Below are 27,144 nucleotides of genomic sequence, written 5' to 3'. Positions count from 1 at the left end.
TGGGGGGGGGGGGGACGATACTTGCGCGCCTGACGAGAGGCACCATCTCTACAAAATATTCAAAAGAGGGCAAGTGGGCGGGCGGGTGGCAGAGAGGGAGAATAGAGGAGAGATCAACAGACTTGAACGTTCGGTTGAGGTGTTTTGGAGGTGTACTTGGGGTGTCTATCACGCTCCAGCGCACTCATGGACACCAGCTGAGTGACAACAATAAATTAGGAAGGATTTTCATTTTTTTTCAGAGTCAATGGACTCTACATGTTAACAAAAGTTATAAAACAGCCATGCGCAACATTTCAATGCTCTTTTTGGAAGGTCTAGGACTTACGACTTTGAGCCATTGTTCCTGATGTGACCTTGACGTTTCCTATTGATTCATCTTTTCTATATTCACAACGGGAAAAATTTTATTACCATTTTATTTTGAATAGAATATGTAGCGGTATCATGTGGATTAACATCCTACACTCATCCGGTACAATGTGTGTGGGTTGATACCAATTGCACGTGCCCTCCTGTAGTTGCATCTATGAATCTCTTCATCTCCTCTAGGCGTTTGACACATGTGTACTTAGTCATGTCCCAATTTACGCTCTTAAAATTCTTTTGATTTTGGATGAGGATGAAAGGAGGAGGAGGAGAGATACCAGTGAGTCAACACTGCTTTCTTCCTGACGTGAGATAAAAAACATCCTGCTCATTTTAACTGGGCACGGGCAGGGGCTGTGTAAAAATAGCCCCTCGAGTTCCGTGATTTTTTTTTCTGCCATGCTCCGATTCACCGTCTGATGCTCAACACATTCGCATTGGAAATTAGACTCAAGGATTAATTGGGACTTTCCAATGAACGTGGTTTTCATTTCAACGTGGATAACAAATAAATGTTTCATTTTTCTTCTCTATTTTCCATTAAATAACAAGACAGCGCATGAATTTTTTAATTTTACACTTGAACAGTATGTAGGGGTAATATTAATGTGTAACAATAATTCTTCCTTTCTAATTTACATATATTATAATTGGATGCTTCCTATTAAGTAGATGACTAGGATTAGGACTGAATATGGAGTGTAAAATTTTTATAACATTAATTTCAAATTAATTCCCATCGCCTGAGGAATACAATGAACGTAAAATTGCACTTGAGACGTGAGTTGGCTTTTTTCTTCTATCCGCAGGAATTAATGTCAATCATCAATCGATCATCTTTGTTGCGTTCAATAGAACAGACAGCTTCTTATCGCTTTTACAATTGCCATTGAAATGAGAATATAAAAATTGCAAGATCAAACCCGCGGTTCTCGTCACTTGTATTTTGTTTTTTTTTTTTATAAATAGCAAAGTGCTTCGGCACTATTCACTATGTAAATATTGTGCTTGCTCTGGACGAAAAATAACACTGCGATGAACTCACTCGGTAGTTCATTTATTTACTAGCGAGTATTTTTCGATTTTTGTATTAAAAACAAACTAAGCACGATGAAGCTTAATTAATTCGTTGTTGTAATTTCAACCGCGAACCACAAATTATTCGGATGGAACACGTTGGAGTACCTCAACAATTATTTTCAGCCTTTGAATGTACTATCCGGTATTATTATAATATACAATATAATGCATACGAAATTACGATTCCCTGAAACTGCCTATATTAATATTTTCTTAGGAAATAGTTGAATTAAACATCGATGCATTTTGTGAGCAAATAATGCGACTTTGAGTTGATATTTCGTATTGCAAAACGTATACATTTACCGACCCGTTTTTCCTACTCCATCTGAACATTCAGATACATCACGGATGTTTATTAAATATGTGCGTAATAAATAGAAATCGTATGTGGGAATAAATAAACAACGTCTATCCGCTTCGAAAAATAAATTAAAAATCTTCTCTCATGATGCAGTGAAAGCAAAAAGCCAATGATCCCGCCTCTCAATTATTTACAATTTGTTACACTAGCTTAAAAATTTGTTATCGATATCACTGAATCCTTGCGATACGCTCAGTATCACATGCATTTTTTATCCTTTAAGTATAGGAATAAAAGTGGACGTTTAAAATTCTCTTAATTTTTTAACAGCGTAAGTGAATGAAATTACTCGATACCGAAGGTGTTTGTTTCCTCGACCGCCAGTAATAATTTTTCGTACAAAATTTCGGGGGTTGGATAAGGCGGTAAGTCCAATCTATTGAAACACGTGTGAGCCCTGTAAAGAAAACAGAATAAATTAAATTTTTTGAGTCGATTTTTCGCTAATGAAGGAGTAAAATGATTTTTTTTCGATATTCATAACTCAAAGGTAAATTTATCAATTGTGTTTCATGAAGATTATTAATCATCTAATTATAATTTCTGAACTAATTATTAATTTTTGCCAGATGTAGAAGATCCGATTAATTAGCCCCTCATGTATAGATATTCCAAATTTTTATATTTTTCCTCATTGAAGTAGTTTTGAAGAAAATTGCGAGCTAATAAAAAACATTTGCTAAGTAGTACTTTTTTTTAAATAAATTTTTGAAAAATCGCATTTCCAAAAAATTTTATGACCAATCGATAGCAAATTGAAGATTTTTGCGAGTTAAGAAAAAATCGTCAATGCAATCCTATTATTGTGTAAATTAACAATTCCAATTTCAACTGAAAACCAGAGTTGATGACCAGAGTTTGTAACAGAGATGTCAGACAAGATATGAATGTTTTTTTTNTTAAAAAAAGTACTAACTAGCAAATGTTTTTTATTAGCTCGCAATTTTCTTCAAAACTACTTCAATGAGGAAAAAAACAAAAATTTGGAATATCTATACATGAGGGGCTAATTGATCGGATCTGATGTAGAGGTGACAAAAGTGAATCGATACAGGAGGAAAATAATCAGGGGGAATAAAAATACACACCTCGGTAAACTATTTGGTCTCCCCCACTTCTCAATGCAGAATCTTCTTGGTCCCGTCGATCCCCTCAACGCTGCGAATCCCTCATATGGAATGCTCGACGTCCCAGTGACAAATTGAAGAAGCCTGAGTCGTTGTTCATTGGTGAATCGACTTATACTACTCCAGAACCACTCGACGACTGGATGGCCATCATGATAGCCACTCCTGTACTCAGTGTGTGCCCTCCAGTCGATCAAATCAATCTCAGCAGCACCAGCGATCACAAGTTCCAATTCACGTGCATCAAAAACCGAGACCAGTCGAGGATCGACGACTTCGTAGAAGCCTCGCACGAGCGATTCAGTTTGCTCGGAAACCCCACGTTCCAGTCTCCACCTGACGACTCTCTCTAGATACTCTTTCTTATTCTTCTCAGTTACTGCAATATTACGTCCTCCAGGCTTTAGTTCCCGCTCGGCGACTCGCCCCAGGAGCTCCTCAGTAACTGAAAAAGTCAATTCCAGGGGTTCAATACTGATGTCTCGTTCCTTGATCCACATGAGACTCTGATGGAACTCCTGATCGAGACTCTCGAGATCACTGAGACTAGCTGGTAATCTCAGTAGAGCTTTGTAAAACGGTCTAGTGAAGAATGCATCGAGTAAATACTGATGAACTAGAGCTAATCCCAAAACTCTTCCAGAGAATCTGAACCAGTCGTGATAATTGTCGACAAAAGCCGACATCGGCGAGACCTGAACTGTATAAGTATCATTAGCAGAATACTCGAACAGGCCGTAATAAGGATTGAATAGCTCTCGAGATAAATGAAAGAAAAACTCCCTGGAAGGACCACCGTAGTCCAAGCCCTCCTCATGATCGAATATCACCACGAGTTTTCCCTTTTGTAAATCCTTCTTAGAAGCCGCCATGATTCTAGTGAAGGCATCCTCGAGCAAGTGCTCCCGTCGAATGTGGAGTTTAAGTTTGCCAGGACCCTGGCCGAATCCCTTGCTTTCCAATTTTCTGTAAAAAGTCCTGAGTTTCGCCTCGAAATCTCTTCTATAAGGTGCTGGCGCACGTGCAGAGGCCCTCGTCAATCCAGGCGATGCATGCGGACTGCCAATTGGCGAACGTCCAATATTTCCGGGTACATAGGACATTATTTCCTGCTCGAAGAGACTCAACAGCAGTGCCAGAGGCACATCGTGGCCCAATCGTTGCAGGGCTGTAGCACCTTCCACTCGTATCGTATTGACTTTTTCACGGAGGGCTATATTTTGGCCGAGTGGCGCATGTCGTTCTTTAAGAATATCCATGATATTTGGCTGGCGGAGGAAGGCAACAACTTTGTCGTTGTAGGCTACAGGTATATCGGGGGTGGTTGTCACTCCGGACTGTTGGGGTCTCGGTGGGGGGATGGGGGCTTCGTCCAACAGAGTTCTAGGATGAGCTGCTTCGGTTGGTAATCTAGGGTCAATGAACGAAGTTGCTTTTCTAGCATGACTTATGAAGAATCTTTTACCAGTCCTGTCGAATTTTGATTCATACCCCCGGGGTAACTCTTTACTTATGTCAGCGAAGAAGTTGATCAGAGCTACGAGATCTCTGTTGTGCTCGTACCTCGGGAAAACGAGGGGATCTCTTCGGATTCTACTTATCATGTGCTTCAAGCTTGGATTTCTATTGTACAGTTCCATTGCATCTAAATTTGTGTGAAGAACGTTGAAGAAGTCTGGCCGGGAGAGGAATAAAATTGGTGGAATAGTGGATATATCAAAAGGCTCTGGATTAGCCTGAGGATCACTCGGTCTCTCCGGTCGATCGGACGTCCGCCGTTCACTGTTCTCACCCTGAGCACCTTCTCTCTCGATTCGATCCATGTTATCTGGTCGAGATATTGTTCTCCTCACACTCTGGTATCTTCTATCCAACTGTTGCCGTCTCATCTCACATCCAGTGTTCCTTGATGATTGTCCTGGTCTCTGCCAAGTGGTCGTACGATTAATATGATCAATATAAAATACTCGTCCATGGCTATCGATTCTAGCTTCCCAGGACGGTGGAAGGGGTTCTTCATTCGTTAGAGAAGAATTAGCAGTTGAAGAGCACATTGGCAAAGGCCTCAGTGGTTTTGGACGATGGGTGGGAGTTGGTGGGCACTCGGATTGAGATGATCCAGTCCCAGTCCCAGTCCCACTGCTACTCGCTCCTGCCACCCCTGGCCTCGTCAAAGGTCTGTGAGTCCTTGGAGAACTGAGCAGAGCGATGCTCTTAGTCACAGCTGTTCGAGGCTTCAATCCTACTGCCTCATCCACGTCAACAATTTCAAAACCAAAACAGTCCTCTGGGCGACAGGGGTGACCTGTCGTCAGGTGTTTGTGGGAGTGAAGGGCATTGCTCCTGTGCAGGGGTTTGTGGACAGCTCGAGGGGGCAATGGTGGGGGATTTGGATAGAGACTGTCGAAAGGTGCTCCTGATGATGCTGACGACTCTCCACCTCCTGTACTCCTCCATAACTGGTAATACTCAACTTGTGGTCCATTTCCATTGAGACTTCGTTGTTTCTTGCTGGATGGGTCTTTACGAGGCTCTGTATCCGAATTACTACCTTCACTGCTGTACGACCTACGAGGTTCTAGGTCCAGCCCCTGGGCGTCTTCTTCCTCCTCCATCTCTCGAGAATTCGAACTCGATGGCTCCATCAGGGCTGATGCACTGCCCTCGAGCTCAATTCTCTGGGCTGCCTCTGCTGCTTCGAAGAGGTTTACTAAACTGGGAAGTTTGAAGGGTTTCTTCAGATCAATTTTCACTGCACCATCGAGGCTATCAGACTGAGGCAGTCCTACAGATGAATCCTTCGAGGAAGTGGAAGGAAGGAGGGATAAGGACTGAGTGTCCTCTGCTATCGCTGCTGCTCCATCCTCTGAGACATCTGTGCTCAATTGCTGCTGCTGTTGCTGCTGCTGCTTCTGATCGTTCGTACCACTAGCCTCGTCCGAGTTATTGGAATCCTCTTCGGGGAAGAAGCTGTTGTGGTTGCTCGATGGTTTAGATGGCTTCTCTGAACTGTGCGACTGACGATTACTCTTCAAAAATTCTTTTTTTCTGATCATGTTTTTACGGTGAGGCTCTTTGACGCATGAAAATGACTGCGAGTAGCTTGGAGATACCTCTACATTATCTAGTGATTCCTGCATGATTTTTTTTTCCATTGTTTCGTTATTTGATGAGTCATTTGATTCAGTGCTCTTGTCGTTATCGGTGTCCTGGGGGGATGAACTTTGTGTGCCATTATGATATCGCTCTTCTGATGGGACTGATGAATTCTTATTAATATTTTCGGTGGTGTTTTGAATGTCCGATGTCTCGGTTTGTTTATTGGATTTGGATAATTGCTCAGTCGAACCTCGATTATTTGATGAATTAGTCAGAGCTGGAAATGCATCAGAGGTCGACTGGTGACTTTCTGATATGCCATTTTCATTAGTGTGGGATGATGACTTACTGAGAACCATGCTTGCATGATTTTCCAATGATTCTGAAGTTTTGTTGCAAATCTCCTGATTTGGCTTCATTTCCATCTCATCGGGAGGTCGGCTGGGGTGCTTAATTCATTGCTAGAGGATTGGGTTGACCCCAATGACTGGAGTAAGTGCCTGTGAATGAATCACAATTTTTTAGAACCTTTGCATTATTAATTTTATCGTTATTTCAATGTAAATACGAGATATTTGATACCGAACACTGATAAATTAAATTTGAATACTTGAGTTCACGTTATCAATTTCATTCTGATTAATCGGAAGATACGATTAGAACTACGTCAACATTGTGGATGAATCTAGTTGCTACCTGGGATGAGTAAATGGACAAGGTCGTTTTAGAGAGAGGGACGAGATGTGATTCAGCATAGCTATGGAATGATGCATTCCATTATACGTATTTTTCATTGAGAGCCTGGCTGAAGTATTGAAAATTAACTCAGAACTCCAATGAAACGTCAAATGATCAGAATTCAAATGGAAGTAATCACCTTTACGCTGATCATTTTGTCCCAGTTGTTGTATCCACTTCATTCATTCACCATCATCACTAGTATGGCACGGGTTACCCTTCATTATCATATTGTTATGGAGTTGTTTTTGGAGATTATTTTTCGCTAAGCAACTACACGAATTTCGGGGGATAAGTGTTTGACACAACGGATAGAGGAGTGAGAGATGGTCTATAGAAGGGGGGGAGGGGGGGGTCGTTTGTACAATCTCAGACGGACACATTCCGTTTTGGACACGTTCTAGGGAAAATGGCGTCAGTACGGTAGGGCGGTGGAACAATTGGACACGGAAATTTGTAGTGACATTCGCGGATGGGCAGATGGTTAAACAGGGCTCGATATTGCAGATGTCCTCTGAAAAAGTCTTACCAATCGAAATTTCTAGCGCAGCGGCACGTTGAGAGATGGCGGGATTTAATTTTTACTAGTGGAGGGAGTATTCAACTCGTTCAAATCTTTCAAATGGAAAAAAAAATTCTAACAATTGTTTTTTATTTTATTCTTAAAAACAGAAGTTGTTAGTCTGTTATTTTAATACTGTACTATTAGAAAATTGATCTTAAACTCAGACAACTATATTGTTCTGAATTTTCATTCCATTGAACATTCATTTCAATTTGATGTTCAATTTTCAACGTATGAAAAAATTAATTCCTTTGAATTTTTAGAATAAATAAGAAACTCCCTGAACAATTGAATCTTGAATTGAATTCAAATACACAACACATTAAAAATTCAAATGCATTTATTATTACTGAAATGTGATTTCTCCAGTCAGTAACAAAATTGTGAAGATATAATTTTACTTCTATTATAATAACTCACTCAATCCAAATATCAGTCAAGTGTTAATTGATTATTTTTTAATGCATGAAGGGTTTTTCGGTCCTGCTGGCCGCATCCGCATGCGTACTTACTACGAGCCCCACAGCTCTCCCAGCTACTTATGTATATTCATGCAGTGATGGAGTACGTGCTTTCTCTCCGATCAAAAATGGTTTTCATTGTGTAGGGATTCGTCAAGTTTACGCATGCACACACCACACGGGCACAAGTGCGGCAGGTGCTCGGCGGGATGTGGCAACGATAAGTAACCTATTAACGGTGAAATCAAAACAAGTGATGAATTGTCTGTTTGTTAATCTGCTGAAACAATTGTCATATCAAAGCTCACCGCACCACGGTGACGGATTTTCATTATGCTGTGCTCCAATGGTTTTTGGAGGTTCCTCTGATACAGAATATGCCTCTGTAATTGCAAAAGAATATGACCGATGTCAACGAATTGTGAGTTTTTTCAATTTTGTCGTATCACCTTCGTTAATCCAAATGTCACGTGTACCTGCGTCGCGGAATGACATGAATCATGCGTCGTATTTCATCCACTTGATACACTTCCTTTCAATAATTTAGGCAGTCGAACACCATATGTTCTGTTCATTGTATTATAAACATATCATTATGTTACAGGAATTGTCGACAGGGTTTGAATATTAGGATTGAATAGAACGACGAAATTAATATGATGGAGTTTTTAAATGCCTCAGTGGATATACCAACTGACAATTTGTATCTGGCATTGATCCAGTGCTTTGCAATTATACTATGCGGGTATGTATAAAAATTCAGGAGAATTCGTCACTCGGTTTTTAACCATGTGCCGTTTTCTTGGTCGTAAATTTAATTAATTCATTACAGTTAATTATTCAGTAAATGTTTTGAAACTCTCCCCTGATGAATTTTTTTGCATTTGTCAATCTTCCTATAGGTACTGTGTGCTTCTTCATTCATTCAATCCATTATTTCATTATAAATTATTACTCAACAAAAAAATTGACATTTTTTTAGTTTTGCAAACTCCACGCATAGGTTGTTGAATTTGCAAAAAGTAATCAATAAGGAGATTTTATTGGTGGCCTTCATGTGCAACAAATAAGTAATTGAAATTTGCAGGTACATCGCTGGGAGATTGGAAATAATCACGAGAGCAGAGGCGAACGGTCTCAACACCTTTGTCGGCACATTCGCACTGCCCTCGCTAATATTCTCATCACTAGCAAGACTCGACTTCTCAGTAGTAAACTGGAATTTTCTGTTGGCAGTAATGATTGCCAAAGGATGCGTGTTCTTTGTAGTTCTCCTCGTGTCTCTCATGATAACGAAGCCCACGAATCCTGGACGTGCAGCATTGTTCGCTATCTTTACAACCCAGAGTAATGACTTCGCCATTGGCTACCCTATGATCGAAGCACTCTACAGCCAGACACATCCAGAATACTCAGCATATCTCTACCTGATGGCTCCCATATCTCTGGCTATTCTCAATCCAATCGGTTTCGTATTATTGGAGATTGGCAAACAAAGGACTGCAAGTGATCAACAGTCAGGGTGGACTCTGGTGGGTTCAGTGATGAAAGGAGTGGCCCTCAACCCCATCCTCTTCATGACGGTTCTGGGGATCATCGGAAATTTCGTCTTCAGTCACTCTGTCCCGACCATTCTATCAGTAATCCTCAAAGTATTCGGTAATGCATTCTCAGCCAGTGCTCTATTCCTCCTTGGTCTCATGATGGTGGGGAAAGTCCATACGTTGAAAGGAGCTGCACTAGTTATCCCGGGAATCCTCATCCTGGTGAAACTCCTTGCACTTCCACTCGTCATTCGAGAATCAGTGATTCTGCTGAGTGCTGGGACAAACGAGACAGACACCCGGGATCTCAGCACTTATGGATTTCTTTATGGAACAATTCCCACAGCACCAGCTCTCTTTATCTTCACCCTTCGTTACAAAATGGAAATTGATTTAATCGCATCAGCCATGGTCGCCTGCACATTCATGTCTGCTCCCCTGATGTTTGTTTCAGCAAAGGTCATTACTGCGATCAATAACGGGGTCTCTCCTGATAATTATGCTAAACAGTTGAATGCATTCTCCATGGACATATCTGTAGCTTCTGCTGTGGCATGTGTCTGGTTGATCATTTGTTTTTTCGTTCTCGAAGGGAAGAAATACAAACGTCCCACACATCGATGCACCATCTGCATTATCGTGGCTCAGTTTACGGTGGCCATTGGCGTCATCATCTGGACGAAGCTGGACGTTGGAAGCACTGGCTCTCCTTTGTGGTACCTCCAGTGTGCATTCATCACTGGGGGGGTGTATGCCAGTCGATTGCTCACCGCAACAATGGCAGCAACTTTGTTATTTCTGACTTCCAAGTCAGTGGCTTTCGTTCGAGATCTCCAGAAGTGGATCCTCCCAGCTGCTCTTGGAATACCTCTCATCCTCGTGACACTCATGTGCGCCATTGTAACCCCAAGAAATCCTGCTGAACCTGATTTGCGGAACCCAAATTTCCAACTGGGGACCGTCGAGGGAGCTGTTTCAATATTTATTTTATTGTTCAGTTTTATTGTAACTATTGGGTGCTTGGTACTTCATCAGAGGTATCAGAGGCGTCATCACACTGAAGCTTATGCCAGCCTCATAGGCAATGGTGAAAATGCCGAGTCAACGACGATTGACACGAGGAACATTGTGGACGTCGAGGATCTTATCACTCCCATTTCGCCAGTACCAACCCCTACCAATCCCTGTGGACTGGACAATAACTGCGCTTTCCAGAGGGGTTTGTGTGCTGCTGCCACAGGGGCACTAGATGAATACGAAGGGGACTCTGATAATGAAAGGGAAACGTCGAGGAATCAAGCGGACGATCCGCAGATACTTCGTCATGTAGTTTTCATTATTTTCCTTCTTTGTTCGATGTTCATCGGACTGGTTTTATCCGTTGGGACGATGATCATGGAGCAGATGACGGGGGTTTATGCGGAGTTGGCGTTTCTGGATGTGGCTTTCAATTTCGGACAGCCACTCATCGCTTTCGGGATTTTCGGGCTTGATCCCAGTCTGGGAAGGCTGGGCGAGTGGCTGAAGAAAGCTTGTCACGAGTGGAAAGCTAGGCAGAAGCTACAACTACCTGATGAAGCATCACTCAGCCCAGAAGCGAGGATGATTCGAGAGGAGTTCAGCCAGTGCCATCTTCGAGAGTGTCGCGATAGAATCTCCATGTGTCGCAGGCGACTACTCACGGTTTATGAGGGAGTCTTCTCTGGGACTGATTTAGTTAATTGGTTGTTGGAGGCTGATGTGGCTCATAGTCGGGAGGAGGCTGTGCGGTATGGAAGGTGTCTTCTTGAGAGCCGGGTACTGCATCATGTCGATGGTACCCATCATTTTCATGATAAAAATATTTTGTATACTTTCCGGGGGTAGACGATTATTTTCTATGGCTCTTGGGGAAAGGGGGAGGGGAAGTATTCATTTGTGGAAAAGAGATATTCTGAAATGAAGAATAGGATTTTTTTATGAATGCAAAAGAGAGTGAGGTGGAATGAATGGTCTTTTCATTTTCAAAGGATTTTCTTTTTCAACTTTTAATGAGACTTGATTTGTTTTACTCCACTCTCTTTTATTCTTGGTTGAAGAGTGATAAATTCTTGAATTAAGAATACTCTTTTTTAAATTAATCCTGCTTCAGTATTGTGATTTCATTATTGAATTATTACGTATCATTCTTGTAATCCAAAGATTGTACGAGTATTAACGACTGTTAGCGACATATTCGATGATGGAGTCAAACATCGATGTGAAGAGTACTGAGGTTTTTTTTTTTTTTTTGAATATAATTTTCTCTGTGACGCAGTAACTCTGCAGGCCAATTTTGCTGCGTCTGTACTGCACATTAGCGAATAATTCAACGCACCGATCATAGTTAATTATTTTATACTGAATGAACAATCGATTGTTTGAGAAGGGAGGAATGAACAAAGGCTGTATCGTGTTGTGAACAATATCAGCGGCTCTCAGATTCAGATAAACCAATATTTTAAAGAATTTTTTCACGTCATTCATTATCTTGCTTCTTCTATGTCGTGATAATTAAGATAATTTCTGGTGATAAGTGTGATAAAGAGAAGAAATGCTATGAACTTTAATTAGCATCATTAGTATTGAACTCTAAAAGTCTATTTTTTAGAAGGAGAATAAGATTTGAATTGCGGGAAAGTCTCGTTTATTGCACTGCGCGAATGAAATTGTAGCGCAGTGCATTTGCCAAAGAAAGGATCAATAAATACACGACAGTTGAATATTTTTCTTTATTCCTTATCCCCTCAAATCAAAACGGTAGATCATCATCGGGATCTTCTTCATCTAGATCATCGACGTCATCGGGCACATACAAAATTTTAGATTCATTGGCTGGATTGGTGTCATTAATAATGTAAGGCAGAGGTGTTTCGTTCTTCTGCTCTAGCTCACGAGAGTTCATGTCTAATCTGAATGTTGCTTGTGGCTTTAATGCAGCAGGTGGAGACGTCTGAACATTCTTAGGGGACTGCACCACCGGAACCCTCTCAGATTTAATTTCGTACGTCAATATGTCCTGAGTAATCACTACATGATGTTTTAGAAGCCCTCCCCCCTGCTTGCGATGAGTTACAGATATTTCATAACTAATATCGCATCCGGAACTTGTTGCACTCGATTTATCGAGTCTGACGTACGTGCTCCCTAGGGTCTCTATGCAGGGAATTCTGTGCATACCGAAATCTCTTCGATATATGCAGATAAGCTGAGACACCTGGTTTCCTAGCTTCTCGATAAATCTAGCAGCTTTAGCCAGACCAACTGATAATATTAAACTACTCAAACAATTGACTATGACTGTCGATTGTTTTTCAGAAGTGAATCTCTTCGTTATCTCCCGCAAATCAATATTCTCTGGCTTGTAAATGTTATCAAGGTCTTGTGTGTAATAATCATGAATTGTCAAATTTTCTTCTTTAAACATTTCTGTCCAATGATCAAATGTGAACTTTGGGTCTGAGAAGAGCAGTAGATCCGCCGGGTGATTCGAACCAGTGTCTTTCCACATTTGTAACCAGCCTGTGACGAGATCTGTTGCACGCAGCACTTCCACACCTGCAGATTAATGAGGGAATTATTTTTTAAATCATTTTTCCTCTTCATGTTCGGCTGATTTTTAGAAAGCCTCATCTGTAATATTTGTTGTTATGAAATATGAAGACAGGTTACCTTCATCAATAACAATGAATCTGGCATCTTGGAGCAGAGGTAATGTTTTTATCTGCACCATTCTCTCGTATTCCTATTCCTGTATGTTCACTCAAAATAACAGACAACAGTTGTCAACAAAATCGGCTGAAGATGCGCGTGTGATAAGTATGTACAGAAACTCTTGTTTTTGTTGTTTTTTTTTTTGATCACTTGGAGACACGCGAAAAATCCTCGAGGAGTTAGAGAGCGCCACGTGCAAATTTGTAAAAACACGTCATCAACATATATAGGTGAGTGCTGCGCTTCTCAGAGTGTTATTCGAGTGTAGCTGAATAGACTGAGTGAAAATAAATCAACCGAATAAAAAAAAATAGTGAAAATGTCGTTGCATTAGATGTCCATGCATATCATCACTTGCCTATTAAAATTCAATCATAGGGTACAGAAATGATTATTCAGAGGGCCTGGAAGCAGTCGTAACCTAACTTGGACTTTGACGGGAGAACTGGAGGTGAATATTTACTATTACTTTCACCTTATGAAACACCTCGAAATGTTCATCAAAAATTTATGCTCTTCATGTTGAACAACATACTGTAGAAAGTAAAAATGGTTCACAGGCGATTGAATTTATCAATCCAATTTGTTTGCTCGACTTTTCTCAATGATTACAATAATTTACTTCCGTGATCTTCTTCAGGAGTGTAAACATAGAGAAAACATCATGATGTCCAATGGGATACAGGACCCTAGTCAGGACGATGAAGCAAAGACAGTGGGATCACGAACGAGCAGCACCAACGGTGCATCCACATCATCAACCCTCGACTCACCCCTAATGAAATGGTCATCGTACTTCCTGGCTGTTAGACCATGGTCTCTGAGTGCATCACTAATGCCAACCCTTCTCGGTTCAGCCCTGGCCTATCGTCTGACTGGACTCGAGAGTTTCAGTTTAATATCATTTGTCTTAACCCTTTATACGGTAATATCAGTGCATGGAGCTGGAAACGTAGTAAATACATATTTCGATTATATCAAGGGTGTTGACAGTGGGGGTAAAAGCGATGATAGAATACTTGTTGATAAGTTATTATCTAAAGACGAGTTAGTATCATTAGGGACAATACTTTATGCTGCTGGATGTTTGGGTTTTGTATTATTAGCGACAATATCACCGGCTAAAATGGAACATCTGGCCCTTGTATTTTTCGGCGGTCTGTCATCGTCATTCCTGTATACCGGTGGCATTGGACTCAAGTATATTGCACTTGGTGATGTACTTATACTTGTTATATTTGGCCCGATATCTGTGTTATTTGCTTTTATGGGCCAGACTGGATACATCAAGTGGGGCACCATATACTATGCAATACCTTTGGCATTGAATACAGAAGCCATTCTGCATAGTAATAATACTCGTGATCTTGAGAATGACAGAAGAGCTGGCATTGTAACTCTGGCCATTCTCATTGGTCGCACAGCATCACACGTTTTATACGCTTTTTTACTTTTTACACCTTACGTAACACTCGTTGTACTTGCACTTAGGTATTCGGTATGGTTTCTCCTGCCACTTGTCACACTACCGACTGCCTTCAAAATTGAAAAACAATTTCGAAATCCAATGACGATACAGAGTGTACCTAAGCAAACAGCCAGGCTCAATATGTTTCTTGGGGTGCTTTATGTACTTTCTTGTCTCCTTGTTGAGCCACTTCCTTACTTTTAACTTGATTTGTTCCTTTCTATTATTCTTTTTTATTCTCTCAAGCCGATTACTCTTAATATGGTAACAATGACATCAGCAATTATTGTGCACATGATTATTTGGCCAGCAGAAGCTAATGTGATAATGTGCATAATATAAGTCGGTTTGTTAATCTTTGTTGAAGGGAAGAAATCTCGATAGATATGAAAAGACATAATTGATACATCGGTTGAAGAATATTCGTCTTTGGAATTTTTTGTATGTCCGTTTTTACAACTACCAAGACGAAATATCGAATAAATATTTTTTCATCGACTCTCATTGAATAATCACTTGGGTTTATTTTTTATTTATATTGGATGGATATTTTTTTGTTTTAGGATAATTCAGTTGACATTAAATGATGAGTCTTTTTGGGGGGAAAAGGATTCTGTACATTGACCATGACTAGCAGATAAAACGTGAGATGCCAGTAATTGATGAATAACAATAATTTTATCAATAGTGCAAAATTATATGGGGTTTTATATTGAATTTAATACGAGTCTGATGGGAAATTTCTGGGAAGAAGCAGCTAACATGTACTCAGGACTCTTTTTCTATTGAAATGTATGTATTATATAATTTTTTTCTATGGTTTTTGGGAAATCCTACCGCTAATTCATCTAAACAAATCAATTTCGGGCTAATTTTAATGGGAAAATGTATACATTAGGGAGGATTCAAGGGACAATAGTAGGAAAAATGGTTCAATAGAATTTTTTATTCTTAAAAACGGAAGATGTAGAAGATAAATTAATGCAGCAAACTTTTACTTGCGATATAGTAAATGTAGATAGATCGATATAAATGGGCTCTAAGAATCAACCGAAAGAAAAAATATCCGGCTATGTATGTAGAGCAGACCAGCTTCTTCCGCCGAAATATCTATGTAATTCAATAGTGGAGGGACAGAAATCTATGTGAAACCGCGCTTTAGAGGAAGCTACCCCTGATTGTCTCGATGTGTATATTTTTCGTTGCTGTACTCAAGTGCAATTCAGTTGAGGACCCATGTAAATTGAAACATTGAAACACGAACAGATTTGAATGTCGATTCGACACATCAGTAATGAAGCCTTTAAATTGAAATAACCCTTTATCAAAGGATCATGTTGTTCCTGAGTGGGAGAAGGTCATTGGGAGGGATAGTCAAATAAATTGTATGAGCAGGAAATTTGTTATTTCTCATTATTTATCAATATACCAAAAAAATAACACGAGGAAATGAAATTTTCTCTTAAATTGAGTTCATTTTCAGCTGTGAATTTGTGTATCAAATTTTGATATCGAAGTAAGAAGTAAATAAGAGAAAAATTATAACTAAGGAAGTGAAGCTTTTTCAGTTTTGAATGTGTGTATCAAAGTATTGATACTAGAATAAGAATTATTATTTTTTTATTAAAACAAAAGGAAGTAGTTTTTTTAGTCTTTCAAGTGAATTCATTTCGGTTTTGAATAAATGAATAGCAGTATTGAATGGAGTTTAGACGTGCTTTCGACCACCTCCACGTCCTAGGAAGGCTGGTGAACTCAGCGGTGTAGCTGAGGGTGGTCTGATGCCACGACCACCAGGAGCCAGAGTGCTGACTGAGTGACTCGACATGACTGACTCGACATCATCACGACCATTATTATCACCGAACTGCATCATTATGGGCAATCCATATCCCCTTGGTGGACGTAGGGGTTTCATGTCATTTGTGGGAGGCTTCACAGGGTTGTACAGTGTGCTGGAAATAAAATCATGAAACACAAATATTAAAATACTATAATTCCTTTTCTTGTAAAGTACAATTATAATTCCTCTTTGTCATGAATCCAGACTGAGTTCAATTGATGAAGTTCTTTTTGAGTAATGCCCATTAAAAACCATTTGAAGTGTCCACTTTGCCCCACCCACCCCTATTTTTCTACTGCGTTCAACAGAAAATAATGCAAAAAATGATAATTTACCATGTTGATTCATCAGTGTCGCTAGCCACTGAGCTTGTATCAGTGAAGTCTTTCAGTCGATTCTCAATGTTGCCATCCCAGGTGTCGACGCAAGTCAGGGCTTCCTCGATCTCCGATGGAGAAGGCGTATTCAGGGATCCATGTTTCTTGACAACTAAAAAAAAAGTTCTCAGTTCAATCCAATTTCATTTATTTCTTAAATGTTACGAAAATGTTCCTCTGCTGTACATCTTCACCAGTTTTTTCATCATCCATCTTCCTCTTGATTTATTTTTCATTGTCAAGAACAATAGTAAAAATAGAATGAGCATAAATGTAACATTTTTCTCTGTGGAAACATAATTATGTTCACACTATTGACATTTTTAAAAAATGTTCTATATTCCTTTCATGACGTCATCAATAGGAATGAAGGGAAAAAATATACTCACAACTGTACAACTCTGGATTGGCGCCCCTCTTGTCGGGGCACAAATTCATGTGCTCTTCCAGCTCTGAACGGAACATTATGTGAGTTGCATTGAATGGGCACGATTCCTTATACTTCGGTGGATAATTCTGAGGAAATAAAAGTTGATCGTAAAACACACGAGGCCGAGTGGAGATAAACGAAACTCGACACCGTGGAGCACTTACCTTAGCACATTTCAAGATGTGTTTTACGAATCTAGACCGATGAACGAGGTGCTGCTCGTTGTAGGGACAAATCCTCATGTTTGTTTCTCTCTCCATCTTCAATTTCTCTAGAGAATGAATAATACTCAAATATAATATTCTTCTTTTGTTGTCTTGCTCAACGAGAGACACGCATACGGACACGGCAGCAGCGAACGACTGGACTGAATCACTGAATCCTTTGTCCCGATTTTGAGAAAAAGGCCGGCCGCCGGGGGGAGGGCTGTCGAACGAGGCTTTTTGTTTTGACCGGAAGCGGTGGTAAATAAACTTCATTTGAATACTTTATGAGAATATTTTCATTTTGGAATAAAAGCAAAATAATTATTAATAAATTCGGAATTTTTAGAATGCGTTGGATGAGTTTCACTGCATCAAACACAAAAATTACGGTCTAAATTTAATTTTCCGCTCTTTATTCGATGTCGATAAAACAGGACAATTATCGATGAACATACATCCGGTTCATACAAATTTATGCTCAAATTATGAAATTATTTGTTTCATAATGAAGTAGAAATTGATGAAATAACAAATTATTGAAAAATGAACAGAACAGAATTCGATTTCCGACATTGGATAAGATATAATTTAGAGTTAATATTCTCCGTTTCCAAAAAATTTCCTGCCAATACAATTGTTGAAAAAACGGCTTTGATGCTAGCTTACAGAAAGCTAACAGAAAAATGACTCTAAAATGGAGCAAAATTAGATTTTTAATATCGGATAATGGCAGTGTCTATTCACAAAAAACTCATCATTTTTTTCGATTAACGGTCGATTTTCCCTCTGTCAAAATGTAAGATCTGACCCTTCAATAGGTGGAAATAAAATTGTTTTTTTTTTTTGACATTTGAATAAATACAGAATCAATATTCACTTGTCGAAAAAAATTTTTGAAAGCGTATAAAATTAGCTCATTATACTGATCCAATATCAAAAATTCAATTCTGCTACTTTTGTCTGTCAGGCGTATACATAGGTGTTCGCATCGGAATATATTGATCTTTAAACCTATCGGGAAAGTTTAGTTCACACTCTGTTGGAAATAGGAGAGGGCTTTTGCGTGTTTTATGAATGAAACTCGACCTCATATCAACAGGCAGTCTCTACTACGCAGCAACATGCGATCGATTTGCAGATGCTGGTGTTGGCCTATCATACTGAGAGAAACTTTCCTCCTTTTGAAATCACAGAGGCCCTTTCCAATTATGTCCATCAGTTAAAAGCCATTTTTATTCTCTCGTGTCAGGAAAAGGGCGTCGTACAGTCGCACATATATTCAGGCAGAATATAGAACGAATCTCGGAATTCCGAAATTCCCAAGGAATTTGCAACAAAGACGAGACGAGAACGTGAATCCCTTGGAGAGTTAATCACAAATATTCCATTACTTGTGTACTTAATGAATGTCTAAACCCCGACTATTTTGACAATGTTCTTCATCCAAGCGTTATATTTGACGCAGATGGAGACATGGCCATCATTGACATCATTGCTGACGATACTTGTCAAAGCCTTGATAAACGAAGTGCCGCCTGTTGGCTAGGGGGCACGTCCCTGTCTACCCACGTATTTCCAGTAAATGCACCCCTCCGAGTATCCTCCAACCCCACTACGTCGCCGGTATGCTTTCTCCTCATGCTCCGTCGGGGTTTCTGAGCAACAAAACCACGCGGCAATCTCCGGCTGAATCGGTGAATAGCGGCTGACGTCAATGGTAACACTCCCACCCTCTCACCTCAACCCCTCTGTTCTCATCATCCAGCTCTCCCCTATTTTCGTTCAAGCTCTCTCGCGCCCACACATTTCCAGGACACAGAACACAAACCCACTGGGGACGGGGCATGTTGGCCATCACTGAAACTGCCAGGATACAGAATTAAATAAAATATCAAAATGTTTGAGGCCCCTTTCCACGGGATCACATGTGACATTTCCGCTTGGCAATCTTGTTGATAAAAAATTGACGCGTGTCAGGGTATAATTTCTGGTGAAATATTACCATCCACTGACAGATTTACTGGACTCTTCCCTCCTCTCTCCTTTATTTATCATCGTTGTTGAGCCTATCGACGTTCGTAAACTCATTCATCACGAATGGGGGGATTTTTTATCCGCATAATATTAGATTTTCTCTCGTTACACGTTTGTCACAGATACGAGTTATGTATTCCGATGAAAAACGCCAGACCAGGGGGACAATGATAACACTGGAGTACAAGGAAAAGCCAGTGACATACGGGAATAAGTGCAAGAAGAATGACGAAGAAACGCGTGTTGGGTGAGGAAGCATGGAAAATAGGATTTTCACGTTCTTTGGAAGACTCTGCTCGTATTGTTCTCTGGGAACATGAGTAGGGCGGTGCCGGTGTGGGCGTTGAGGTTGTGCTTGAATCACGTGGGTGTTTAGTTCATTGCGGGGGTGGTATCGGTGAGAGGGTAGTTGCCGAGTGGTAGGGGAAAACATAGAGATTGTGTCGGGTCTTATTTTTGTATTCAACACTCGGTGAACTCTCGGATTTTACTCACCAGTGATTTTCGAAAATCCGGCGAATCTTTGGAACATTTGAAATCACTGAATTTTTCATTATTTTTAGGAGTGACATGATAATTCACGAAGAGGGAAATTAATTTATGCCAAATAAATTTGGTTGAGACAAAAATTACAATTGCAACATTGATTTTTCGGTTTAATTCTATGTTTCATTCCATGAAAAATCTCGAACCATTTGAATATTTTTTCACTCCTCTCAGATTCAACCAATAACATCTCTCCTCGGTGAGAAAACAAAAAAGTGGAGAGGGTTGATGGAGATTTTCTCTGAAAGGGAATCCTGGTGGGGGGGATACTGTTGTCAGAGTAGGGATGGTTGATCGACCGTATCCACCTACACACTTTCCGTCTCTCGTCTCTCTCTACCCCCCTTAGCATCCCCATTGCTATCCGGGACGTCGTTTCGGAGTGAGGTGTTGGCTCACTTCTAGATTGTCCGCTGCGGAGGAAGGACTCCCGTTCTATTACTCCAGAGGAGGACTCGACAATACAACTGTAAACCGGAGGGGAAAAGTTATTGCCACTTGAGTTGAAAGCACAAACAAGGTGAGCTCATTCCCCGTACCATTTCTCTTCTTTTTTTATGGGAGCTTAAAACAGTTTGACGGGGTCAGAATTTCACTTCATTTTATTCATCTGATCCATTGTCATTCTCTGAGTTGTAAATTAAGGAATTCGTATGGAACGGGGGAGTCATGTATCATTGATTCAAACACAAAATGTTTTCATGTTTAGATTAGTTTGATATCGGTGAAATATCTGTAAGACACTTGATGAAATAAATCTGTAGATTTGGGATAGCAATTGCCTTTGTAATTCGAACAACTGTGCAATATTCCGTGATTAAAAGCAGTTTGGACTCGCTCGGCGGCAACAAGTGTCTGATTTCTTGTTCATATCTACAGAAACATTCGAAATCCTTCTTTCCGTCCCTTCTTACCGAAATTATGTAATTTACGAGCATACATCAAGATTCTTATTACATCGATTGGCGATGGCGCCGTAACTCATGACTATATATCGCTCAATCGCTGACAATTCAAGTGAAAAATTAAAATAGATACCCGTATTATTATTTTCATCATTACCCGGAGTTGAACTTTTTCATTTCTCCATAGATGTTTTTCAATTGGGCGCAAATTCTCGCCCTCGTACTAGCGATAGTGCATGTAGATTCGGTGCCAACTGGATTAATCCAGGATGCATCTAAAGCCGATCAAGTAATGCGGCCCAAAGCGAAGAGAGCGCAAGAGGTCCTCATGTTCGGTAATCAACAGAATCGACGAACTGAAAATTCAGCTGCCTCCAATGTATTCGTCCCAACTGCGGAGAAACGTGAGTTCATCAGACTCTATCGAATTACCCGATTTACTGAATAAAACCAGGCTCCCCCGATAATTGAGTTTCAATATTGGTAATGTGACGCAGGCACCCTTGGAACATCGGGGCTCGAGGACGTGAAAGCTGCGCTGGCGGAGGACCAGACTTTTAGTCATGGTAAACAGCCCAGTGTGTCGATTTTTGATGGTGAACGGCTTCCACCGTCCGAGAAGAATTATGAGTGAGTTAATCAACAACTTGATTAACCAAGGAAATTCTCAATTGCCACGTCTCAATATTTTTTTTATTTCATTTCCAAAAGCTATGGTAAAGTCATGATGAATGAAGTTGGTGACGATCTGCCAAGAAACTGGGACATGCCACCGTACGCAAGGTACTTTGGCCTCGACGAGGATCGTCGTAAGAGATCAGAATCCAAGAATACCGGTGCCTCAACGTCTGGCCCACTATCACGTCCAACAACGGTGTCACCATCATCCACCGCTGCATCACCTCTGCCGATTGCTCAGAGCTCCCCGCGTTCATTCGCCCAGGCCAAACGAAGGTGAGTTGTTCATTTATATCTTCTTCACCTGCCCAATAACTCAATACAAATCGTCAACTTGACGACAAACATGAATCATCATTTTGTCGATGCGAAACTCGATAAAGGGACTAGTCATTGCGAGCTATAATTATCACATATCGAACGCTTCAGTGGGCCGGGGGAACATCAAAGCGAAACCCTTCGAATTCACCACCTGTAGATTGGCTGTCGAAGGGGCCAACCTTGATCGATCTGTTTTTCCCTCGTCTCCGCCCTCCGATGGCATTTTTACCATGATTGGTCAATCTTCCCCTTGTTATCTCGTCTTTCGTCGTTCATCTCGATTGATTAAATTTTTTTCCGTCATCTTCAGCCCACATCTCCCCCTGATTCCTCAATTATTCGGAAAATAAATCACAGCGCCTAGCCGTTTCTCATTAAACAATCACCCTGGACGATAAAAGTAGAAACAAATATCTCTGTCGGGGGAAAAATACCCCCAGCTCATGCATCCTGAGTAACATGACATCCGCGGTGGGTCAATACGAACTAACAATAGACACCGCCGCTATCAATCGCCCTGCGCTTGCAAGTTTGCACTTGCAAGCCCAACTTTTATCATTCAATCATTCCTGGTTCATTGGAACGGGGTTAAACGGTAATTGGAAATACATGCTCATTGCGATAGCCAATGAATCATAGCGACATGGATACACACTGCGAACCAAGAAATAAACCAAACAGAATACATGCACCCGGACTCTCTCCATCAGGAGCTTTCGTTTATCGAAATCTGTGGAAAATATATACACTACATCCCACAAGCTCTCCTCTGTGGTTGTCTGTGTGAACGCCGCTAGTGAACCATCGTTCGATACTTGTGACGCAAGAGATGTGATATATTGAAGCGAGTGAAGGAGAAAGAGGGATGGGCCGGCCCGAGACCAAAAGCTGAATGAAGGCTCCAGGGAAACTGGGTCAGAGAAAGATGATAGGGGGGCGGCGGAGGGGAGAGGGTAGTTTTGGCGAGTTGCCAGGTTTTCCCGGATAACGATATCAACTGACTGAGAGCTTTTATATCTATAGTGCACCTTCTCCAGTAAATCCCACCACTATTTTATTTCCAAGAGTCCCTATTACGATTTCTGCAGTTGCAGAAGCTGCAACTTTCCTGGAATTCTATTAACGAATCTAATGGTTATTGTAATGATCATTTGGCGATAGCAGTAGCTTCTCTTTTCGTATTAGTCCTTTTAACATGAGGAAATGCACAGTTGGTTTTCCTTTTTATGGAAGAATGAGAGACTATGAAGGGGGATAATTAAGAATTTAATCGGGGTACTTGAGCATCGTTCGCTCGTTTATGTGAGCCTGATGTTTACGACGTTATTAGCATGGGAGGGAAATGTGCAGAGTAGTCGTAGCCAAGGGTTTTTTTTTTTCATTTAGGGCTTCTCTCTCATTTTCAGTCTGCCTTTGTATCAGGAGTCCAGGTATAAACGTGCCTTAGATCGCGAGGATCTGCTGGCGCTTCTCTCTCTCTGGGAAAATGGACCAAGAGCGAGGTAATTCTTCATTGAATGTCCCATGAGCGTCTTTTTATCTCCTTTTCCGCATGAGTAATTGCCTTATTACCTTCAGAAATTGGAGGGGCTATGGAAACGACGAGTACGAGAATATCGAGGACGATGGCAATCTTATGGGATTGGAGGACGAGGATCCAAGAGGTGGGAATACGTTCTTATTATTCCATTTATCATCATGTACTCGATGAAAAATTCTGTAATTGTGAGAGGGTATTTTGTGTGATTAGGTGGATGGCTGGAGGGACCTGTTTATGCGCCCCATCGCTTCAATATTGCGCCGGAAATTTCTTCATCTGACATTGGAATTCCTCGAACACACCCTGTGAATTCTTACGAACAATATGGCAATCAGTATGCACCGGCTTATGATAATTCGCCGTATGAAACAACGCAGTATCGTTCTCTGTATCCTCACAACAGTTATTATCCACCAGAGAAGCGTTTCATGGTGTCACGGAAGCGATCACAACAGGTGAGTTGGAATTCCACAAAGGACATGTTGATGTTGAAAAGGAGCTTGTTCTTTTTTTGCCAATGAATTATATTACAACATGCACGTAAAATTTTCCTAGAGAAATATTTAATTTTTCAGTGAAATTTTTTCGTCCATAAATTGAAGAATCATTATATCGTGCATCCTAACGAGGGTCTAATACCACAATGAATATTCCAAGTACTCATTAAAATGCGATTAGCATTGGTGGCAGTTTTCCAGTGTTGAATTATGTAAAACATGCGTATGCAGGATTTAATGAGCATATCCAACTCAACGAGATTATGGAGATTCAGGGAAAATTAATGTTTTCAGGGGTACGATACATACAGCGGTCGTAATCTCAACGACATTGTCAATTTCTCACAGATGATGAATTCGCAGCCTCATCAGGGATATCCCAATCTACCCCAGCGTTTATTGTATTAATTCTGTTGGTGGATGATAATGTGGATTATGGTGAATGTTGAGGACTATCTGGTATTTTAATTCGATATTTTCATCTTCTTATATTTCATTCCTCTTAATATTCATTGAAATTGAATTGTAATTAAAAAATTTTGCTACTCGTTTAGAATTGGGAGTTGAATTTTTCGTATTCCCTTTCACATAGATAGATAATGAGTAATACAATTTGGGAAATTTGTGACCATACCAGTTAGTCCCATAAGGATGTGTGGATGAGTTGCAGGAAATATGAGGGTACGAAGGAATATTTTGCAATGGAAGAATAGTTATAGCTTTCAACTTTTCATTCTTTTGTCTGATTGGTTTATCAGTGGTGAGCTTTGTAATGTCAGTGATTCTCTAGCCTACCATTGGCATATAACTAAGAAAGTAACAGATAGATCTCGTATTTGGAATTTATCAAAAACTACATACTGAGGAATAATGGGAAATATGTAAAACTCTACAACCGTGTCTACTTCCTGCTTTTAGAAGATGTAAGACGGAACTCGCTCAGTATTTTTTTTTTATTACATAGGGAAATAATCATGAGAACGTTTGTCTGACTGTCAATTACGTGTGATAATGATTTAGCCAAAGTAACAAAATCACAGTGACTCTGTAAGAATTCATGAATTTTCTTCACATCTCAGACATTTGCAATTCTGAAGTATCTTTTAAAATGCAATTTCTTCCTTCAAATCAGGGATGAGCTTGTAGGATTTATAAGTCCCGTGCAAATAGTCGGCTAGCTCCACTATATTAACTTGATGAAATCAGTGAGAACAGCACCGAGTGATCAAAGACTGTTTACCGACGGCATATGCACAACAATAATGGGTTCTCGGGGGTTTTTCGCCCTGAGAAAATTCCTCCCATGAATTCGTAGGTATGTCACACATGCACGGACTCAATCTCCCAAAACAAAACATTTCAAAACTCAAAATTTTCAACGTACTTTCTTTGCATAATTCAAGCCAAGTTCTTATGCATACAATTAATCCAGTAGTGAAGCGGTAAACCGAGATAAGTCGATTTTGACTATTAGCCAGTTTTTGCTGAATATCTCGGAATCTAAGAGAGATAGCAAAATTTTTCTCATGACTTTTTTTATAACGCTCTATTGGCTCTACAAAAAAGGTCATGACAAAAATCTTTCTATCTCTTTTAGATTCCGAGATATTCGTCAAAAACTAGCCAATAGTAGAAATCGACTTAACCCGGTTTACCGCTTCGCTACTGAATTAATCATCAATGAATTATATTATTTCCATAAAATTATTCTCGTCCAAATCAAAATCAGTTCCCAAGGAGAGTTGTTCAGGGCAAATTATTACGGGAATATTTTTCCGGGGAAAAAAAATCCAATAACCACAATAATGTCGAGATAATCGACGCATATGAATGTTGTTTAATTGTTTTACATCGTTGTAATTTCACCGAGTGTTTAACTACTTTCTCAATTGTGGTTGAGTGTATAATCACGGAATATTGCTTTGTATCTTCAATTCTTTAGTGTTAATACAAGAATCGCCTATTTACAAACATATAAAGTATAATTTTGCAACGCTCAAGATATCCTCACTCGTAAACTCCCGCGAGTTACTAAACAACAAGAAAAAAATATAAAAACCGAAAAAGAGGAAAATCTAAAAAAAAAAATAGTTTTAACAGTACTGGAAGATGTAATATGGCTTTTGCCGTATGCGCTGTGGTGTGATGATTATTTGGCTGATATAATTATTATATATTTATAAAAACGTACTTAATGTATCATTATTATAGTTAACTGAACAAAATGAGGTGCTAACTCGATGGCTGTTGCTGATTCAATCTGAATCGCAATCTCATGCCAACCGCTTACTGGTCATTCTATTCGCGTGTCGTGTGACTGATATTATGTATAATTATTAAATTTATTCTGTATATGTCGATATGCGAAACGAAAGAAGACTTACAGTGCAAAATTATACAAAAATGAGATGAAATGTTAGTAAATCCGAGGATTAATGAGGAGGCACATTGAATATAAGATCGATACGTTCGGAAATACTGAGGAATATGGAACCACGGTGCAGTGTAATTCAATCGGTAGTTTCGCTATTGAGTGTCATATGTATACGGCCGAATTAACGAAGCGCAAATTATGATAAATACAACAAAAATATTTGTTTATTCGTGGTATCGAAGTGAAGGCATAAGCCATAATAGTACTGATTATACTAGACGTATATAAGTCGGTGTGCTCTAAATGAATTTAATGTGAATTACTAAAATTTGATTTATGTTATGATCGATATTTAATAATTTGCTTATATTTTTGTGCATTCAACTGGAAAATTATAATGAGCAAGACAAAAAACAAAAAATGATTCGATTCTTTTCTTCAAATTTGTCTCCAATCAGGTAACTGCCGATTTCGCGATCAACTTTTTTGAATGAAAATGTTGAAAGATTGATTGTACAGTGGAGGGATAAATCAAATGAGGTAATGATAGTTCTATTGCTTCTGATCACAGTTCGATAAAATATAATTGACTTTTTATCAATTACTTAATATAATGAGAATTTTCGTAAGGAGATGAGACATTGACGATGGAAACGATGGTGAAACAAACATATTGAACAAATGATCTACCGATTGCACTGATACGTCGAAAATTTTCAATTGAAAAATGATAATGAGAAAAAATAACATACGATACTAATACTATTTTCAATGTAGGTTTGAATAATATTTTTTTAATAGATAACCGAATCTCTCGTGAGGGAAGATTCCAACTGTATAAAGTGT

At 39.8% G+C, this 27,144-nt stretch overlaps 6 protein-coding genes across 6 annotated transcripts; 3 read left to right on the top strand and 3 right to left on the bottom strand.

The window, feature by feature from the left end:
• Nucleotides 1-1,318: 1,318 nt before the first annotated feature.
• On the bottom strand, nucleotides 1,319-7,097 carry LOC107046174 (E3 ubiquitin-protein ligase HECW2). Its single transcript, XM_015268697.1, has 3 exons — nucleotides 6,917-7,097; nucleotides 2,902-6,539; nucleotides 1,319-2,210 (listed from the first exon to the last, which is right to left on the bottom strand). The coding sequence occupies exons 2-3, from the start codon at nucleotides 6,462-6,464 to the stop codon at nucleotides 2,099-2,101; spliced, it is 3,675 nt and encodes a 1,224-aa protein (XP_015124183.1). The 5' UTR covers nucleotides 6,465-6,539; nucleotides 6,917-7,097; the 3' UTR covers nucleotides 1,319-2,098.
• A 770-nt stretch (nucleotides 7,098-7,867) lies between these two features.
• On the top strand, nucleotides 7,868-12,090 carry LOC107046222 (integral membrane protein GPR155). The gene is made up of 3 exons (XM_015268785.2): nucleotides 7,868-8,224; nucleotides 8,408-8,548; nucleotides 8,891-12,090. The coding sequence occupies exons 2-3, from the start codon at nucleotides 8,460-8,462 to the stop codon at nucleotides 11,211-11,213; spliced, it is 2,412 nt and encodes an 803-aa protein (XP_015124271.1). The 5' UTR covers nucleotides 7,868-8,224; nucleotides 8,408-8,459; the 3' UTR covers nucleotides 11,214-12,090.
• On the bottom strand, nucleotides 12,070-13,250 carry LOC107046223 (elongator complex protein 5). Its single transcript, XM_015268786.2, has 2 exons — nucleotides 13,038-13,250; nucleotides 12,070-12,923 (listed from the first exon to the last, which is right to left on the bottom strand). The coding sequence occupies exons 1-2, from the start codon at nucleotides 13,096-13,098 to the stop codon at nucleotides 12,118-12,120; spliced, it is 867 nt and encodes a 288-aa protein (XP_015124272.1). The 5' UTR covers nucleotides 13,099-13,250; the 3' UTR covers nucleotides 12,070-12,117.
• A 38-nt stretch (nucleotides 13,251-13,288) lies between these two features.
• LOC107046220 (ubiA prenyltransferase domain-containing protein 1 homolog) lies at nucleotides 13,289-15,946 on the top strand. Its single transcript, XM_015268782.1, has 2 exons — nucleotides 13,289-13,530; nucleotides 13,720-15,946. Exon 2 carries the CDS (start codon nucleotides 13,744-13,746, stop codon nucleotides 14,749-14,751), a length of 1,008 nt encoding a protein of 335 aa, XP_015124268.1. The 5' UTR covers nucleotides 13,289-13,530; nucleotides 13,720-13,743; the 3' UTR covers nucleotides 14,752-15,946.
• Nucleotides 15,947-15,997: 51 nt separating this feature from the next.
• LOC107046221 (gametocyte-specific factor 1) lies at nucleotides 15,998-17,620 on the bottom strand. The gene is made up of 4 exons (XM_015268784.2): nucleotides 17,362-17,620; nucleotides 17,157-17,283; nucleotides 16,726-16,879; nucleotides 15,998-16,502 (listed from the first exon to the last, which is right to left on the bottom strand). The coding sequence occupies exons 1-4, from the start codon at nucleotides 17,455-17,457 to the stop codon at nucleotides 16,256-16,258; spliced, it is 624 nt and encodes a 207-aa protein (XP_015124270.1). The 5' UTR covers nucleotides 17,458-17,620; the 3' UTR covers nucleotides 15,998-16,255.
• A 2,739-nt stretch (nucleotides 17,621-20,359) lies between these two features.
• Nucleotides 20,360-25,423, top strand: LOC107046190 (prohormone-2). The gene is made up of 8 exons (XM_015268735.1): nucleotides 20,360-20,503; nucleotides 21,076-21,292; nucleotides 21,386-21,518; nucleotides 21,600-21,842; nucleotides 23,294-23,389; nucleotides 23,466-23,551; nucleotides 23,638-23,882; nucleotides 24,219-25,423. Exons 2-8 carry the CDS (start codon nucleotides 21,076-21,078, stop codon nucleotides 24,330-24,332), a joined length of 1,134 nt encoding a protein of 377 aa, XP_015124221.1. The 5' UTR covers nucleotides 20,360-20,503; the 3' UTR covers nucleotides 24,333-25,423.
• The last annotated feature ends 1,721 nt before the right edge of the window (nucleotides 25,424-27,144 follow it).

This window comes from Diachasma alloeum, unplaced genomic scaffold (genome assembly GCF_001412515.2).
Source record: "Diachasma alloeum isolate Michigan unplaced genomic scaffold, Dall2.0 Dall_scaffold_01228, whole genome shotgun sequence".
NCBI classification, from domain to species: Eukaryota; Metazoa; Arthropoda; class Insecta; order Hymenoptera; family Braconidae; genus Diachasma; species Diachasma alloeum.
Note: the sequence above shows the minus strand (reverse complement) of the source record. Positions and strands in the feature narration are given on the sequence as shown.